Source organism: Artemia franciscana, chromosome 13 (genome assembly GCF_032884065.1).
Source record: "Artemia franciscana chromosome 13, ASM3288406v1, whole genome shotgun sequence".
Taxonomy (NCBI): domain Eukaryota; kingdom Metazoa; phylum Arthropoda; class Branchiopoda; order Anostraca; family Artemiidae; genus Artemia; species Artemia franciscana.
The window spans coordinates 12,308,310-12,328,605 of NC_088875.1; the positions used below are offsets into that span (position 1 = coordinate 12,308,310).

A 20,296-nucleotide genomic window follows, 5' to 3' on the forward strand; every position below is an offset into this window, starting at 1 on the left:
ACCCGTGATCGGTCTTCTGGCAAAAAATACAAAATTCCATATTTTTGGAGATAGGAGCTTGAAACTTATACAGTGGGGTTATCTGATACGCTGAATGCAATGATATGATTTTCGGTAATATTCTGGTGTTTCTCCCTATTTTCCAAAAAAGGTAATTTTTCTCAGGCTCGTAACTTTTGATGGTAAAGACTAAATTCGATGAAACTTATACAATTAAAATAAGCATAAAATCTATTTCTTTTGATGTATCTATTAGCATCAAAATTCCGTTTTTAGAGTTTCGTTCACTATTGAGCCGGGTCGCTCCTTACTATAGTTAGTTACGACGAACTGTTTGATTCTTTTTATGGCACTTGGTATTTACCAAGTGACATATAGCGGTCACATTTTTCGTCGGTTTGTCGGTCTGTCTATCCCGGTTTTGCTAGTTTGGGCACTTCCAGATAAACTAGGGCGATGAAATTTGGAAGGAGTATCAGGGACCAGACCAGATTAAACTAGAAATAGTCGTTTCCTCGATTCGACCATTTTGGGGGGAGGAATGGGGGGACGGTTAATTTGGAAAAATTAGAAAAAATGGGCTATTTTTAACTTACGAACGAGTGATCAGATCTTAATGAAATTTGATGTTATAAGGATATCGTGTCTCAAGAGACTATAAGAACATGAGGGGCTGGAAGTTACAAACTTTGGCCATTGTTTATCTATGGTAATGGTTATTGGGACGTGTACAGACTGCAACTAGGCCTCCTCCCCCACTCCTTTTTTTTATCAAAATCGCCCGATCATAACTATGAGAAAGCCATTTAGCCCAAAAAAATTAATAGGCAAATTTTGTTTTAATTATTCATTTGCGGTGAGCCAAAATCAAAACATACATTAATCAAAAAAACGTTCAGAAATTAAATATAAAAAAATTAGTTTTTTAACTATAAGTAAGGAATGACATTAAAACTTAAAACGAGCGAAAATTATTCCGTATATGAAATGGGTTGTCCCATCCTCAACGCCTCGCTCTTGACGCTAATTTTTTTTTTTATTATTTTAAAAAGTAGAGTTGTGAAAAAGGGTCAAACTTTAGCATACAGAGCGAGGCACTGAGGAGAAGACAACCCCTTTCATATACGGAATAATTTCTGTTCGTTTTACGTTTATAATGTCGCTCCTTACTTGCAGTTAAAAAACTTTTTTTTTATTTATTCCCTACCAAAGCTGTTATTTTTTTACCCAAAACATACAAGTAAATAATTAATCATGCCTTATTTAGACAGTGTACCCTATTTCTGTTGAAACCACACTAAAAAACTTTTTTTATTTATTGTATTGTTTTCCACACTTTTTCCAGAAAAGCAGTCTACTTTACCATTTTTTTTTTTCGTTTTTTTTTTAATATGGGACGAAATTACGAGAGAGCTTGCCAAAGTGTATCACGTAGAGATTTCAGTCAGAGAATTTTTATTTGAGACTAAAAGTATTATTTATGTTCATGCTACAGGCTAAACAAGATCTTTAATTTATTAGCAATTTATTATTTTAATTTATTATTTTAATAATTTATTATTTTAATAAAAAAAACTATTGGTCTTATAGTATGTAATTGCTTGTAATAAAGATTTAACGACGCAACGAAATTTCATATAGAGTATATCTGATGGTTGACGTTCAAAATGATGTTTTATTTAGGATTTTTGCATAGCTAAAAAGATTTGAAAAGAAATATTTGAATATATATACGTTTTCAAATTTAAACCAAAAAAATACCCGAAATTTGATAAAGATGAACAATTTTTGAAGAGCTTGAAAATTGAGGTCAGACCTCAATAAATTTGGAGCTTACATGATCCAATATAATCCATGACTTGTTTCAATTATTAATTTATTTTTGTATTATTTTTTATACCTTTGAGTTGTCTGATACCATAATTGGCGTCGTTTAATCACCCATAAATAAAAAACTTACTGAATTGAGTCTAAAAGTAAAATTAAATATCTCTAGAGAAAGGACTTTTACTAGAATAATTTGAAGATGACAATTGGTAACCTTTATATCTCCTCAATCACCTAGTTTGCCAACTTATTAATTGCATTTTTTTTATTCGTTTTAGATTTTTACTTTACCAGCTCTGCCTTTTAGTTTTTTTTCGAAAAGCTCCTTTTTTTGCTTTTTCAAAGTAATTCCCATTAGTATTTTTCACTTATCGTCGCTTTATTATATGTAAAGTAAGGAAATATCTTAAATATCGTAAGAAATTCCTTGTTAAGTTTGAGTTTCTGCCTAATTCCCCAAATATAGTAGGTTGGATCAACTGATTAAGATGGTTGTCTTTTTTTGATGAGGTTCCTAAGATTTAGATATGTCCTCAAATGTGTTATTTCCCCTTTGCTTGCAATAAGTTGACAAACTAGGTAGTTTAGGAGCATTATGTCTTTCTTTTGTTTTAAGCTATCGGTGTTGAGGAAAGGCTTAAATTTTCTCTGGTCTAGAAAAACAGTTAATCATCCCCGTACAGGGTCATACCCAGAATTTTGATTCGAGAGGGAGGGGAACTAAAAAAAACTTCCTTTCTTGAACTATCTCTAAAGGCTTAGAGTAAGAATTTTAGAAGATTTTTCAAAAAAGTTTATAAGTCAGAAAAAAATTCAGGAGGGGGGGAGGTGAATTTGGTAACTCCACCTTCTAGACCTCCAAAAATTGGAGGTGCCTTCCAATCTTTTAGCTACTTAAAAATGGCACTAGAACTTTTAGTTTTCGCTACATAGAGTCTTCTTTCAACATTCTAGGACCACTGGGTCGATACGATCACCCCTGAAAAAAGAAAACACTTCCGTGAACTGTCTTCTGGGAAAAAATACATAATTCCACATTTTTGTAGATATGAGCTTGAAACTTCTACAGTAGGGTTCTCTGGTACGCTGAACCTGTTGGTGTGATTTTCGTTAAGATTCTTTGACTTTTAGGGTGTGTTTCCCCTTATTGTCAAAAATAAGGTTCGTAACTTAAAACTAATCTTGATTAAACTTATTAATTTAGTATCAGCGTAAAATTGCGATTGTTTTGATGTAACTATTGGTATCAAAATCTCATTTTTTTAGTTTCGGTTACTATTGGGCGGAGTCGCTCCTTATTACAGTTCGTTACCACGTACCATTTGAAAACTGATAAACTTTTAAATATGCGCTTCGAAAAAACTGCACATCTACTCAATCATGGGCCGCTGAAAGTGAATATCCAAAGATAAGATTTTTTTGAATATATTTTCATCCTATATAAGTTACTCTTTTGTGTCACATGATAAATCAGTTTAGAACTAGCCACTGAGAATAGCCTTTGAAGTTATATTTTTTGTTCGTTTTAAGTTTCATCTTTGCTCTTTTCTTCGTTCAGAAAAACTCAATTTTTACAATTAATGTCATTTAGTAGCGTGTCTGAACGTGCTTTAACTCTTATAGACTCTATAAAATTTACCTTTAGTTCATATACAGGACCAAGGCTGTATGGAGGGGGTGGGTGAGTTAGTATGCTTACCCCCCTTCCCTAAAATTTCCTCTGACTTTTAAACTTTTGTGAAAAATCTCCTTATATTCTTACTCTAGGCCTTTGAAGAAAGTTCAAGAAAGGAATTTTTTTAGTACCCCTCCCAACCGAAACCAAAATTCTGGGTATGACCCTGTACAGGATTGACTACCTGTTTTTCTAGACCTGAAAAAACTTGAGCATTTTCCCAGCACTGACCGCTTAAAACAAAAGAGAGATATAGTGTTCCTTGACGTAAGTCGAATTCAAATCAGGAGACGAGGTGTTCCGCAGTCCCTGGCAAAGACCGACGCTCCCCATTACCGGCAGTTTTTCATGAAGCTTGTCACAGAATTTCATGTGTCACTATCTGTAAATCCTGGCCCGGCAGTGTCCCGTACTGGGTACTAATTTTACACCAAAATACTAAGTGGGCAGCCCCTCGTCAAGACATTGTATTCAGATGTTTAATTATTTAATGTTATTTACCTAAATTCAACTCAATTCTATCAGTTTTTTAAAGTTAAAATTCCGTAAGTAATCCTATTGACATTTGGCTACATTTTTAGAGCACGCCTTTAAGGAATATTTTAGGAACAAAATTAAAATAAATACTGGAGCGATCTTGAATAAACTACACTTCTTTGCGTACATATCAAAAGAATTGGACATTACGATTATTTTAAATATGGGCAATTCGTAAATTTTAATGTAATCATCAAAAGCAACAAGCCTGAGAAAATCTACCTCATTTTCGAAAAATGGGAGAAACACCATAAAAAATTCAATCGATCTTAATAAAAATCACACTATATTGTTCAGTATTTCAGAGAACCATTCTTTAGAGATTTTAACCTTCTATCCACAAAAATGCGGAATTTTTATATTCTTTGCCAGAAGAAAGATCCCGCTTGCATGTTTATATATTTATTTTTTGATTACACCAGGGAATATCGTATAAAAAAATCGATCCTACAAGACGGGGAGAGGGTTCAGTCAAACAGAAATTGAAAGTTCTAATGCTGTTTTTAAATGACAAAAAAAGGTTGAAGGCTGAATAAACCCCTCACACGCACCCTTTTCCCTAAATACATTTGATCAAAATTTTGTGATCACTTTTCTCCTTAGTATTATTGAAAAGCCTTATAACCATGTCTTTAAGGTTGACATGACCTCCTGCAGTCCCTAGGCCTTTTAGAGAAGTAATGCTTCCCATAGTTTATGCAGATTGAGCATTTCCTCAGCTGAAGAATATTTGGGGATGTAGAAACTACTCTCATAAGTTGAAATTGCGGTTGTTTAGGAGTAATGCACTCTCTGTACTTTTGTATGCATGAAAGCCTTGGAGCCTTTCAGAGAATTCTAAGAAAAGACTACTCGAGTGCACAATAAGTACTAAAATCTTTGCGATACATTGGACCGACAAAGTAATTAATGCCCCGATGAGGGCAGATACCGAACCACCACCAGTGACCGACAAGATTGCAAGCGGAAATTCTCATCCAATCAAATGTTCATAAACTGAGTTCACTGATTTTAAGCGTAATCAACCTAATGTGTGCTTTTTAGGCTTTTTAGATAGTAGATTTTTTAAATGAAAGTAAGGAGCAACATTAAAACTTAAAACGAACAGAAATTACTCTGTATATCAAAGGGGCTTTTCCTCCTCAACGCCCCGCTCTTTACGCATAAGTTTGACTCTTTCTACTACTCTTAACTCTACATTTTAAAACAGTCAAAAACTTTAGCGCAAAGAGCGGGACGTTGAGGAGGAAAAGCCCCTTTGATATACAGAGTAGTTTCTGTTCGTTTTAAGTTTTAATGTCGCTCCTTGCTTTCATTAAAAAAAACTTGTTTTTTTGTTTAATTTCTGGACGTTTTTGAGTTAATGCAGGTTTTGATCTTGGCTCTCCGAACATAAATAATTAAAACAAAATTTGCATATTAATTTTTTGGGCTAAATGACTTTTTCATAGTTTTAATCAGAAGATTTTGAGAAAAAATGAGCGAGGGAGGAGGCCTAGTTGCCCTCCAATTTTTTGATTGCTTAAAGAGGCAACTATAACTTTTAATTTTTTACGAACGTTTTCATAAGTAAAAAATATATGTAACTTGCGAATTAACTTACATAGCGAACTTCTATATTCGTATGTTTTTATTGCGTATATGATGGGGCTCACCCCTCGTCGATACCTCGCTCTTTACACTAAAGCTTAAATTTTGTCCAAAATTCCTTAAGAATGACCCCTGAATCACAATGACCGTAAAATAAATAGTTGAAATTACTAAAAATACCTTAGCGTAAAGAGCGAGGTATTACGAGGAGGTAAAACCCTCATATGCGTAATAATTTCTGTTCGTTTTAAGTTTTAATGCTGCTCCTCACTTTCAGTAGAAAAAGCTTTTCATATTTATTTTTTCATGGTTTTTTAAATAATGCTAGAAAATCCTGCGCCCCCTCCATTGAAAGTATCTTCCCCTATGAGAATTTCCTCCATGGAAAGATCCTCCCACGTAACCCCCTCGCCTCAGCTCTCCCCCCAAAACAAAAAAATCCCCCTGAAAACGTCTATACACATCCCAGTAACCATTACTATATGAAACACGGGTCAAAGTTTGTAACTTGCAGCCCCTCCCAAGGGGATTGCGGGGGAGTGAGTCGTCTACAAAGACATAGTTATAAGGTTTTTCGACTATGGTGAATAAAATGGCTATCTCAGAATTTAGATCCGGTGACTTTGGGGAAAAATGAGCGTGGGAGGGGGCCTAGGTTCCCTCCAATTTTTTTGGTCACTTAAAAAAAAGAACTAGAACTTTTAATTTCCGTTACAATGAGCCCTTTCGCGACATCCTAGGACCACTAATTCGATACGATCACCCCTGGGAAAAAAACAAATAAACACACATACGTGACAAAGAACACTATTAATTTGACTTATTCTCGTATCACCAGGAAACCTTTCCCCATCCCTTGCAATTTATTCCCTGTGGGTACCCTACCAATGAGACTCTGGTTTGAGAGTTCCTACATGCGAAAATTATCCTGTACTATTACTAGTCCCCTATTACTAGGTAAATTGATCTTGAGCCTACCCATAGCACCTCAATCCCTACAAAATATGATAAGCCCCAGCCACCCCCAGAAAGTGTTCATAGACCCCCTCACGGGCGTTAAACGAAAGTATTAGAAACGGGCGTTTCTAATACTCACAGTAGTAAATATAAGAATAATAAACCACGTTACAATTTCCCTAGGTTGTGATAACGAAAGCCTTAATTTTGAAAAACTTATTAAGCTTGAAATTATGGCGAAAAACTAGAATCAGATTTAATTTGTATAACCGAGGCTCAGTCCCAAAACCTGGATAATCTGAAGATGGCTTATTTTAATGAGTTAATTAAACTCCACCCACTTGAGCATTATCTTGGTAAAAAAGGGTGGAGGGGTAATGATTATTCGTCGTGATAATTTGTCGCCAAGGGAAGTTAATGTTCCAGGAATATATGAGTATGATGAAATAATTTGGATTAAAGTTAAATCGAAAGTTCTACCACGACCATTAACTAATATTAGTCATAAAAAAACAGTTTTTTTTAAATGAAAGTAAGGAGCGACATTAAAACTTAAAACGAACAGAAATTACTCCGTATATGAAAGGGGCTTTTCCTCTTCAGCGCCCCGCTTTTTACGCTAAAGTTTGACTCTTTCTCTTAACTCTACATTTTAAAACAGTAAAAAACTAAACATCCAAATACTGGGATCCTATTATTGGTGACGGAAATGATCATCTTTGTCGGGAAGCTAATTTACAACATTTTTAATATCCCAACCACAAAACATGGTACTTCACTTGATAATATTTGTACAAACGTGCATGAGTTCTATCAATGACCCAAATCTCTCCCCCCCCCCCACTTGGTGGCAGTTACCAGCTTACGCTTTCGCTAAATTAAATACAAGATCATATCCACAAGCATAAATTTGATGTATTTAAGTATCGACCAATTACTGATAGTGGTCAACTCAATTTTGGTATGTGGTTTTCAGAAGAGCGATGGGAAGATGTATTTGCTGCCGACTAATCGAATAAGAAAGTCGAACTTTTCTAAGAAAAACTTATCACTTCGTTTTCCAGAGGTAGAAAAAAAATGTTCTAATTATAAGCCGTATATAAATGATGCAATAAAAAGTTTAATTCGACAAAAATTAAGACTGTTCCGCCAATGAAGAACTGAACAAGCTAATCTACTAAAAAAATCTATAAAAAAGCAGATTCGGAAAGCTTTAGTCCAGTATTACCGTAATAAAGTAAGTGAACTCTTTAAAGCGAGGCCGAGGTAGTGGTATAATACAGTAAAAAAAATCAGTGGTAAAACAGTCAAAAATATTGACTTTAATCTTGATGTTCCCCCTGAAACTACAGTTAACTCATTAAATAAACACCTTGCCGCTATTGTACGAATCCTTCCTGCTCTACCATGTAATATTCTCCATCCCCAAACACCATACCAACATATCCCTGTAGTACATACCTTTTGATGTTGAGGCAAAAATACGTAAACTAAAGAGAACTTCAATGTGCCCCCTGACATTCCAATTGATTTAGTAAAAGCGTTTCCTGACAAGTTATCAAAACCTTTATCAAATATTTTTAAGACAATAACTAGAAGTGGTTCATTCCCTAAGTGCTGGAATAAAGGATACATTGGAGTCTGAATAAATTTTTTATGGAATCAGACCAATTACGTTAACACCGATATTCTCTAAACTGTATGAGAGTTTCTCAGCAGATTGGCTTAAAAACACGATCCCTGTACTTATTGATGAGCAACAATTCGGAAACATGAAAGGTTTATCAACGACACATTACCTGGTCAGTCTCCTCGATACTGTATATAAATTACTTGACGAGCCAGATACCTGGCTCAATCTCTTTTTAATTGACCTCCAAAGGCTTTTGATCTAGTTAGTCATAATGTTTATGTTAAAAATTGCTGAATGAATTTAATGTCCCTCATTTTCTAGTCAATATTATTGCATCTTTTCTGTCAAATGGGAGTCGAGTTGCTAAGTATAAAAATGTTTATTTTCATTCAATCCCTATTTCTTGTGGAGTTCCGCAGGGTACGCATCTTAGTCCTTTACTATTCTTGGTAATGTTTAACAATCTTGCTAATGAATCAGCTAACCGATGGAAGTTTGTTGATGACACGTCATTGCTCGAAAAGTGCAGAAGAAAAATTAAGAGTAGTGTAAAGGAAATTCTCGAAGACGTTGCAAGTGAAGCAGCCCAGTCAAAATGAAAGTGAATTCCCATAAATATAATATTATCACCTTTAGTTTTCTTAAATCAAAGACATCACTTATATCCCCAATACCTAATTAAATAATTATAACAAAAACTAAATTCTTAGGGGTCACACTGACTAGCGATTAGAAACAGGAGGCCCACATTTGCTCTATTGTTAAACAGGCTAATACATCTCTGTCTCCCTTAAGCTATTTGCTATATTTTCGTGCCCAAAAGCACATAACCTCCATCTTTATATATCTTTTATCCGTCCATAGGCTGAGCATGCTTGTCCGGCGTGGCATTTTAGTCTTATGGTGGATCAGTCCGATAGACTAGAAATTATTCAGAAGAGAGCCCTTAGAAAAGATATAGTGCCTTACATTCTACTCCTCAATGAATACCACCTCCCTACCTTGGCAGCCTGACGTGTTACTCTTCGTACCAATTTCGGAAATAATCTGCATTGTAACGCAAGCTTTAAATGTTGATTCCACCCCTTTATTACCCTCCAAAGCCCCGTTTACCTCGATCAAAAGCAAAACAAAATCTTAGTTTTAAATCCTATTAATGCAAGAACTGAGCGCAGCAGAAAGAGCTTTGTGCCAGCGTTTGTTGAAATCATAAATAAATGAAAATTGTAATACATCACCTTAATGTGTCATTTATATTGTTTATGTGTTACTTTTGTTGTTTCATTTTTATCTGACAGGCTAGTTGGATTCATCGGTGTATGTTTTTTATAATGTACTTGTGTTTTTACTTATCTCCCCATTTTTTTTTTTCACTTTATTCATTGTACTTATTTTATTTGACAGGCCAGTTTGATTGACAGGCCACCGCTGTAGGCAATGTTTTAACATTTCACTTATGTGCTTATGTAGGCTAGCTGACTGAAGGCAACAAGTTCGGCAATTTTATGTTGTGAGAGTTTGCTTGATAATAAAGTACTTCTATTCTATTCTAAGTTTCCTGTTAGCGACGCTGTATAAATAAAAAATAATATCACTATTCAAGTTTAAAGTGCAAACTCCGAGAAATAATCTCAAATTAAATTGTAAAACCTGTCAAATAACTAACAGTAACAAAAACAGTTTGGTGTCACGCAGGTAGTCCGATTTAAACACCTAAAACACAGCACGCTTTATTCTCACTAATTCAGAAGCTAATCTGAATGCTGTCTTGAAATTTGGCAAGCGTGTATAGTGCAGCAATTCCAATAAATATTCCCAAATTTTGAAGGGACAGAACTTTCAAAGCACTACCTAACGATTCTTTGCTTGCTTCTTCGGCGACTTCATTCAACTCTGGCACCTGAAATCATTTAATTGATTAATATTTGCTTTGCTTGTTAGCCAGAATAATACCTGATCTTTATTAACAAGAACAACTTAACCGAAGAAACGAAACTAATCAAAAGAGACTTCTTTTCCCTCCCAAAAAATGTTTATCGGTGAATTTTAAAGACTATTATTAGCTGGCTTCCCAATCTCGTGACTAGAAAAGATCCTGCTTCTTCGGCTTTCGATACATACAGATGCACTTTTTCGTCAAAATTACATTTTTTTTTTTTTAAATTATGCTTTGTTACTTATAAAAGCATACATATTGTGTAATTTCATTTCAAAATGAGCCCTTCATCAGCTCTCCATGATGTTCCAGTTTTCCACTGGCATATATCTGTGACATATCTGTACTACCCATGCAAAAAAGTGACTTTCTTTGTTGATCAAGGTGAGGGGCTGCAAGTTTCTCATCTAGGGTTTTTGGCAATGGAAATTCTAATGGTGTACTTTTCATTTCGATCCAATGCCATTTCCAAGGGTTTCAGGCTATTTCCGAATTCTTATAAATTGGTTTTTGTAACAAACTTTCACTATTAAACTAGTCAACATAATAGTTAACATTCATGAATCAGCTATAAATGAAAATTTTTTCTTACTATACACTTAATTTTAAAACGCTTTTTCAAAATTTTGAATACTATGGGCTGTGGTTCGTTCTTTACAAGGTTGCAGGTATCACTGCAACAATTAAAAAAACAACCGCATCGCGAGAAATTGGTTAACAAACGTTCACTTTGTAGACCAAGATGCCTTACTTCACTCGACAGTTCGGGCTTTGAGAGAGTTGTTGATCAGACGCCAAGCCAGAGGCCAGTCCTGGAATACTGCATTAAAAGAGCTGAAGCCATTACTGCAATTCAAAGTCAGCTCTTTTAAGCTCTTTCAAAGTAAGCTTCTGTATTGGAATTTTTCGCTGGTGATTGAGGCTACATAGAATGTTAAGCACTTGGACTAGTATTTACTTTTTACTTATTTTCCAAATTGGGTAACAATATTAACTAAAAAGACCCAGGGACAAAAAACAAAACAAAAAAAAATACAAATAAGACATTTTTTGGTATGGCCCCTCCACAAACAACAATTCAATCAACACTCTTTTCTACGCTGTTCTCGCAGTGGTTGGGGGCCGAGAAATAGGCTAGAAACTTTTTGAATCTGATCATCTTAAAACATACGGCTGAAAGTCCTTGGGGCAAGAGGCACCTAAAGTAGAAGGAAAATTTCCAGGGTACAAACCCCCCCTCCCCAAAACTGACCCGAACAATTTCCAAAACAAATTTTTCTCTGTTCGGCTTGAAAAGTTATGCTGTTCACAACAAAAGATGTTTTTGATAAAAATTAACAAGCAGCTACAACAATTGACAACAATCTACTGCGCCAACAATTGAGACTCTGCACCCTACATAACTATTCAATAATTCTAGAACCTTCCATATTGATTCATACAAACGGTCTTAAATTTCAGTGAAGACTTATTCATGTTCTTTCAAATCAGGCGGCAATTTTTTTTTTTTTTTTTTTTTTTTTTTTTTTTTTTTTTTTATAAATTCACGGTCCTACATATGGAACAGAATGCAAAGATCTTGCGGTTATCTAGGCTGGGTACTGATAAGATTATTGCAACGTGAATTATAACCACGGAGCGAATCCATAAAAAATTAAAAAGATATGTTGGAGATTGACAATTACACACCGACTAAGGTAAAACTTAAGCAATTAAAAAAGCGGCATTACTCTCAACCACCCATAATCTGTACAGTCTGATTCAGAATTGTCATCATTACTTACAATCTAGCGTTCATAGCTGACTAAATACTCCACAATACAGCAAATATGAAGAAATCAGAAAAAAATGAAGCAATCTTAGAACTTAGAGAAAAAAATTGTTTAGACTGCCGCAGTATTTCAACATTTCTGACAATTTTCCAACCAATGCGGTCGGTCTGAAATCGGATACTAAAACACTCGTCAAATTTAACCCCAGGATATTTCAACTGTATATACATATTTTTTTCTACGTTTTTAATTTTATTTATCTTTAGGTTAGTTTAGATTTTATGTTTGTTCTTAGAGTTGAAGACACTATCTTTTACACAGGGGAAATATTCGCGTCGTTTTAGTTTGCATTTTCCTTCTCCAGTCCGTAGTCCCGTTTCTTTCTTTCATATTGAGATTTTTTTTCTCTTTGTTTTTAGGGTGTCTCCCAACGCAAGCTATTTTATGGGTACCAGTGTCAATCTTAACTCCTTACCCATGGATAGTACCGGTCTGTTCTTCCATGCAGAAAGTAAATTTAGACATTAAATTCACACGCATCCACCTTTCACCGTACTACATTCCCGCTTTGCGTATAATTTGAGAATTGAATTGTTCCCCTGATATTATACTTAATTAAAATAAATAGCATATTTATTAATATTTTTTATAAAATCAAGGAATAACATGAATCCGCGAACTCCATACTATACTTTCATTTAAATAGATTTCGCTTCATAGATATTCGTCAATTGAGATAGACCCTCAAGAAAATATTGCAATATTACGAAGAATAACAACATGGTGAAGATGTGATAAAAAAAAAAACATAATCATAGCATAAACTATCTTCATTAATCTAAAAACAAAATATGATGCCCGAGCCATATTTTTGTATTTTTAAGTATATTAAATAAAGTATCTATCTATCTAGCCACATTATGGTCACATTGATTGATAAAACCAAAATTCCGCATTCCCTACAGAACCAATTATGAACGCCGCATCGTTCATCTCGAATAGAACACTCTTGAAATTTTAGGCATAAGACTTTTGATGACCAATCAGTGTCAAGAATTAAGGCTTAATTTTTTGGAACTAAAAAATTTGGAAAATCGAAACAGCAGTTTACTATGTTTAACAGGAGTCTGCCAAAGTATAAGAAGACATAGTGTCAGTAGAAAGTAACTAAAAACATATAAGTGTTGGTACAATGCTTGGCTTGCCAACCTAATTTTTGCCATTTTAATTTTTCTCTTCTGAAATATAAGTGCGACGGTAAAATCAAGAGAATATCCGTGGCATCCATTAAAATTGACGTTTATTTTTATCAACGGATTCGACTACGGTAGGACTCCAGCATGAAAATTAAATAAGCAATAAAAACTATTTTCTATAGTTAAATCAAAGATTAGTTACGTAGTTAAATAGTTAACGTAGTAGTTAACTAGTTATAAAGTTGTTAAGTTAGGTCAAAAACAAAAAGCACCTTCAACAAAAAAGCATGTAGACATTGAAACTAAATCCAAATTAACTCGAATGGGATATATTAACTAGATATTAATACTAGAACATATATTGAAGAAGTGAGGGAGAAGTGAAGAATAAGTTTTGATTTGACTGAGGGCGGGGGGAGGGCGAGCGTACCTGTGTTGACCACAGGCGCATTGGTGCTGCAGGGAGCTGTTAGTAGTAATAGCATTATTTTTTCTACAAAGCACATACAGTACTATATTATTAACATATTAATACTAGAACTAATTAATGCAATTATATAATAGTTAATATATATAATAGTTAATTAATTATAAATAAATAAATAGTATTATAAATAATTAATAAATAGCATTAATTATAGTATTAATTATAAATGATTATATAATAGTATTATAATAGTATAAATAATAGTATTAATTACAAATATATATAAATATATATATTTGACTGGGGGGGGGGGGCTATATAAATATATATATTTGAACAAATATATTCGGTTCGGTCATATCATAATATTAGTATTAATTATAAATAATTAATAAATCGTTAATATAATAGTTAATTAATTAAAATAATATGAATACATTTATATATTAATACTAGAACTAATTAATGCTAGAACTAAGTGAGTCCTGTGGTGGTGCAATGGTTTTGACATCAGGTTGGGTATATGGGACCTAGAGTTCGAGCTCAACTGTGGCAACAGAAAGCAAGGCTCAGAAATTCATTCCGGTGATGGTATTACAAAAAAGCGTCTCCAAATTAATCTAAATAAGAAGAAGAAGAATTAACATTGATGTTTTCTTTTATACTTTTTTTGGGATAATTTGTTAGGTTTTTGTAAAAAGCGGAATTGTCAAATTACCGTTTTGAAGACAATCGCGTGTTTCTAGCTTAAGTCGTAAATTATATATTTAGTCCAAAGTAATAAAAAATATCCGAAAAAACAGAGGTTATATTTTATGAGTTAACCAAAACAAAAAATTGACAGAGGAAGATTTTCAAAGAAAAGTAAAGAGCAATAATAAACCAAAGACGAGTAGAAATAAAGTTAGATAGTAATTCCAGTGTAAAACAAACAAATCAGTATCAATAAATAAGTAAACCTTAAATGAAGAGGAATTACAATACTCAGTTCAGACTGAAAACGCACGGAAACTACCACAAGCAGGAATAGGGCTAACACCCTCTACGCCTTTGAAAGACCAGAGCACTTCACAGAAAATATTTTTATTTCGAGATGTGTATTTTTGCTTATCATGACACCAAAAAAAGGAGAAAAAAGAGAATCCCCATAGTAACCAAGATTACTGAGAAGAACCAATACAATGTAGATTGACAGTTTAATATATATTGATATTCATACCTTAAAGTATCAGCAATCTCGGACTTATTAACGTTACAAAAGAGAAACGTTTACAATATTTGTTTTCAATAATATATAGATAGATAGGTGTATTTCAAAAACCCGTGGGCCATATACACACAAAAACATAAATAAATAACAAACAAGCAAGGAAATTAACAACAGTACGAACACGCACAAAAAAAACAGAATTCAACGCAAAAAGTACCTAATCTAACTACATAAGAAATTAATCATATAAAACTTGTTCTTCTTATTAAAGATTTATCTATATATACTCCCACTCGAAATATTGTGGTTGGGTTACTATTTTGTAGAATACCCGGAAGCATCAAATTAATCCCATGCAAATAAATTTCCCGTAAATCCAAGAGCACCGGGCATTTCCGGAGAAAATGATCCAAGTCTTCATCATCATCTTTACAAAGGGGACAAACATACCGCCTATCAGGACCAACTATCATTTTATTTTTGTCGAACGTTTTTTGCCTGTTCTGGATTGGACGACAATTTGCCCTAAGCTGAATCCAACGACGTAGAATCATAGCCGGTAAATTAAATTTAAAATAAACTTCCTCCCCAAAACTAGGTTTTGCCAAATTATAATGTTGTAGGGTTGTAGAATCAAAAACCAGCCCTTGCCAATGCTGAATTTCCTGACTCTCTAATATAAATCGTACCGGGCTGGCCAATATATTTTATTAAACACACTTTATATTGGGAGTAAACAAAAGAAACACTCGAATTTGCAGCTAAACATAAACAAAGCTTACCATATCTGTCAGTGAAATGTAGAGAAACATTCCACCAGCCAATGCAAATATATACACAGACGCTTCCACTTCCCCAAGCATGATCCCAACAGCTAACCCGACGTAGCATGTACAAGCTGATAGAAAGTTGTACCACAGAGCCTGTTTCATTGACATCCCTGATGCTAACAGGACGGCAAAGTCACCTTTATCAAGAAGACGAAGGAATTAAAATCCCTAACAATAGAAATGTCTTAAAGCAGTATTTTTACCCAGCAAACTCATATCACTACTAAAAGTGAAATAAAAATATAGAAATAAAATAAATAATGAAATAAAATAATGACTTGTAAAGTTTGTGAGTCTAACATTTTTGTTACAAGCCGAGTTTTTAGCTTATAAAATAACAAATCGAATGTTTTTCTCACAAAACCCGATGATAAATTGTGAGATAGCCATTTTGTTCAGCATAGTTGAAAGACTTGGACATTATTTCTTTGAGGATAACCCCCCCCCCCCTTCACAGCCCTCAGGACAAGGGTTGTAAGTTATGCCCTGGGAGTACATAAGATTTTTATAGAAACGGTGTTCGTATTAACTTTGGAGGGGGCTGTTTGAATCGGTAGTCAAAAGTTCAAACGCTCTTTTTAAGGGTCAAAAATGCTTGTAAAACACTTTTAAAGACCTTTATGTTTACCATCATCGATTGAATGAAGTGGCATAATTCAATTTTAGGAGTATGACCAATAATGAAAAATTTACGATAAAAGGATTCATAGGAACTTAAAAGAAAAAAAATCTAACTTTCACAGACATTTCTGGAGCTGTGAAACACAGATGAAGTGAAATACAGATTTCTGATTTATTTTAATGCTTGCCACTGTGAGAAAAAAATGAAAATGGAAAATATTGCATATCTTGCATGCAAATTGGTGTGATTCAACAGGCTGAAGCCCCCTACCCCAACCCACACACTTGCGTAAATGCCAAAATCTTAAGAAAAAAGCCTATATTTGCCGTGAAACCAAGTTGGTTTAACTCTGAGTTAACAAACAAACTTAACAAATTTGAAGGCTGTCTCAAGATTTATAGCAAATAGTTAATCTAGAAAAAAGGCCGGAGCATATTTAGGAGCGACTATCAATTCTTTGCCTTAGGTAAAGAATCGGCTGTACCACCACATGTGGTAAATATATTCTATTGGCACTACAAAATCAAAGTCTATATTTTTAAATGTCAGGAAATGTGGTTCCAGCCGTGGATTCCCCATCCCTCCCCAGCATGCGTTTTTGGACTACCGGCAAAGAATTTGTTCCCTAGGGAATCCCTATTTACTTCCTTGGAAACCTGCCATAAATAGCAGAAGTTGATAGTGATATGTTGGCAAAATCAGATTGGGTAATAAGGACTTTTCACAAGATGAACTCTAATGTAAACCGATAATGAAATGTAATGTAACTGATAATGTAACTGAAAGCAGACAATGATTCGAATTTAAAACAAGCAGAAATTACCTAAAGTGCAGAGTCTTTAGTCACCCCCAATATTTGCCTTGCTTGTTTTAAAGGGTAAGAATTTTAGTGAAAACATACAGCACATTTAAAACCAGGATTCAGATTTTCAAGATTGTATGTACAATCTCCGAAGAGCATGCTCACGTATTTACAATTGCATATTTTAGCAAAAATCCATTTTCAGAAGCAATTACGTCTAAAACATATAAAGCAACTACGTCTAAGCTACGTCTACGTCCAGATGGTTTGTTACCAGGGCACCTTATATATGGTGCTACAAAATTACTAGAGCATCTTTCGCTATTATGTCAAATAATAGTAACCCATCATTATGTCCCTTCTTTGATGGGTGAAGGTAAAGTAGTTTGTATATGTAAGAAGAGCAAGGATTCTTCACATTGTTCATCATATAGACCTATAACACTTTGTTCTGTTATTAGTAAAATATTTGAAAAAAATTTTACTTCCATATTTATCAACAAAATGTGATGTGGGGGATCAACAGTTGGGTTTTCGAAGTGGTGTAAGGGTTCAAAATGCACACGCAATAATTCTAGAAATATTGGAATACCACCATAAGATTAAAAAACCATCATTTGTGTGTTGAGTTGATATTTCAAAAGCGTTTGATAGTATGTTACATAACCATCCTTTTTTGTCACTGTTGCGTTGTGGGGTAAACCCATTTATAGGCCAGTGTTTGGTGGGCTGGTATGATAATTCATCTGAGAGGATTTTTTCGGGAGGGCAACTTTCAGACCGAATTTATTTATGTCGTGGAGTTAATCAAGGGTCAGTTCTTAACCCCTTTATATTTAATAATGCAATTAGAACAGCCACACGGTTCCTACCCCAATATGTGATCGAAAGTATCGATATTAGCCACTTATCGATGATGTTTCGTTGTTCTCAGATAATTTAATATCAATGCAGAATGCAATTAATATATTACACTTACATCTACGAGAGATAGGATTAAAGATTGAACCTTCTAAAACAGAATTCCTAGTGGCGAATAGTAAAAGTGATATCCAGCATCATTCAATTAGGGTGGGATCACTGAATATTCTTAATAATTATTCCATTAATTACCTTTGGTTGCCTTTTGGTCCGTCAATTAAAGCTACGCGGTAGTTGGTGTTATCATTTATATTGGGAAAACTAAGGAAAACATATGGCCTGCTAGTCAGGGTGAAAGGTCGTTTTGATAAACAAACATTTGCTATAATTTATAATTCAATGTTTGCACCTCATGTATTTTTCATTGTTCCATTTTTGAAGTTTTTGAGTAACAGTGATAAAAAGCGTATCTGCGTTTACTTTTTCCGATTTTTTAAATATTTTCTTGAAATTCCACTATGGTTCAAAAATAGGTATATTATACGAAAATTTAGAATATTTGATATTACTCTTAAAATGGATGAGCAATACGACCGATTTCTTAGACGTTCTAGAGAGAATAGAATAAATGTTCCCCTTAATTTTCTCATTTAATGGAAAAATATTTTTGTCATCATTTCTTTAATAAAATAGATATTTATGCGCTATATTTATGGGTGCTGCTTTATGAGTTATGTTTGCGAGTTATGTGCAAAAAAAAACTATGACCTACTTATTTTCATTAGAAGTGTAATTTTTATAATTTTTAGTTTTCTTTTCATACTCCTCTGTGTACATCTTTCATGTGGAGAGAGGGTACAAATAAATCATTATTATTATTTTTATTATTATTCAAATATTCAAATATTAAAAAAAAGACAAAGTAAAGAAACTAAAATTGACACGTTTGCTTTATTTAATTTTAATTTAAGCTGTTGCTTTTTACAGAAGCATGACAAGATTGATTAATTCACCTTATATATTTTTTCAAATAGACAGCACTTGAAAGTCCAATATTCCTAACTAACTTCTGCTGCAAAATTTTAACCGCTAAAGCACCCCCCGTTTTGTTATAAAACATGATCAGGGGTTGAATTTTTCTTCAGTTTTTATTAATGATTTAAGCTTTTATTAAGTATTCATGTCAGATATTTTTGAGAAGCTACACTGGATATTTATTAGATTCTTTAATTTTCTGCTTTAGAAAAAAAGGATTATCTGACAAAGAAATTCAAAAGTCCGGCTGTTAGTTTTACATTATTCAGAAAATAGAGCTGCACCTATTAAAGATAAAAAAGTTACCAGATAAAATTACTTTCGATAACTATTGGATAATAAAATTTCCTGAGTTATATGAAAAAGGATTTGAACTATACTGCATGAACACTTGGCTGTATATTTTCAATCATTACGATTGAACCTGAAAAACATTTTAGAAATAATTTAAACCCTTATTATTTTATTAAGAACGAAAAACTTCCAGTTAAAAAAAAAAAAAAAAAAAAAAAAAAAAAAAAAAAAAAAAAAAAAAAAAAAAAAAAAAAAAACAAAGTAAAACGTTAATTGAGAGCGAGCCATCATTACCAAATTTGTTCAAGGTACAACGCCCTCGCTTCCAGTGTTGCTACTAGCACAACTTTTACTCCTAGAATTTAAAACTAAGACTTTTAATAAGGTCATCACCACCACGTTTGTTCAAAACACGACACCCTCGCTTTCACTACCAGCGCAGCTTTTACTACAGAATTTACAACCAGCACTTTTAGTAGTCACTAACGCCATATTTGTCAAAACACGACATCCTCGCTTTTACTACCAAAACTGCTACCAGCGCAGCCGTTACTACAGAATTAACAACCAGCACTTTTAGTAAAGTCATCAATGCCACATTTGTTCAAAGCACGATACCCTCGCTTTTACTACCAGCTCAATTTTTACTACAGAATTTACTAACAGTAATTTTAGTTAAGTCATCTCCGCCATATTTGTTCAAGGCCTGGTTTTTATTACCAGTGCAACTTTCATTGCCAGCGCTTTTAGTAAATTCTTTGGTAGATTTTAGCTTATTCGCTCAACAAATAACGGTGAAGCTTCTGGCCTTCATCACCAAGTTGAAAGCAAATCTGACGGGGTGAATATACATTCATTTATATCATTGTGGTTTTATCTTTTGAACGTATTAAACAGTTAACAGTTTTTTTTTGCAATTTTAAACAAACAAAAACCCTTCATTAACATTGTTCTTACAATAACGCTAAATTAACAAAGCAGCTTTTAAGTTTAAATTAATCTTTTTCAGGTTTTTCAAACAATTTTTAGATTCCCCAAACAATACTATCAGTTTTCATTAAAGGCCCATTCATAGTGAGATTTTAATAATAC

General features: G+C 33.6%; 1 protein-coding gene across 1 annotated transcript in view; it reads right to left on the reverse strand.

Annotated features, from left to right (window-relative positions):
- Nucleotides 1–9,810: 9,810 nt before the first annotated feature.
- LOC136034540 (metal cation symporter ZIP14-like) overlaps nt 9,811–20,296 on the reverse strand; it is a 91,664-nt gene continuing 81,178 nt past the window's right edge. The window contains exons 8-9 of the mRNA XM_065715769.1: nt 15,543–15,727; nt 9,811–10,119 (exon numbers count right to left, since the gene is read on the reverse strand). Of these exons, the coding sequence (XP_065571841.1) occupies nt 9,964–10,119; nt 15,543–15,727 (341 nt within the window). The 3' untranslated portion in view covers nt 9,811–9,963. The remainder of the gene's footprint in view (nt 10,120–15,542; nt 15,728–20,296) is intronic.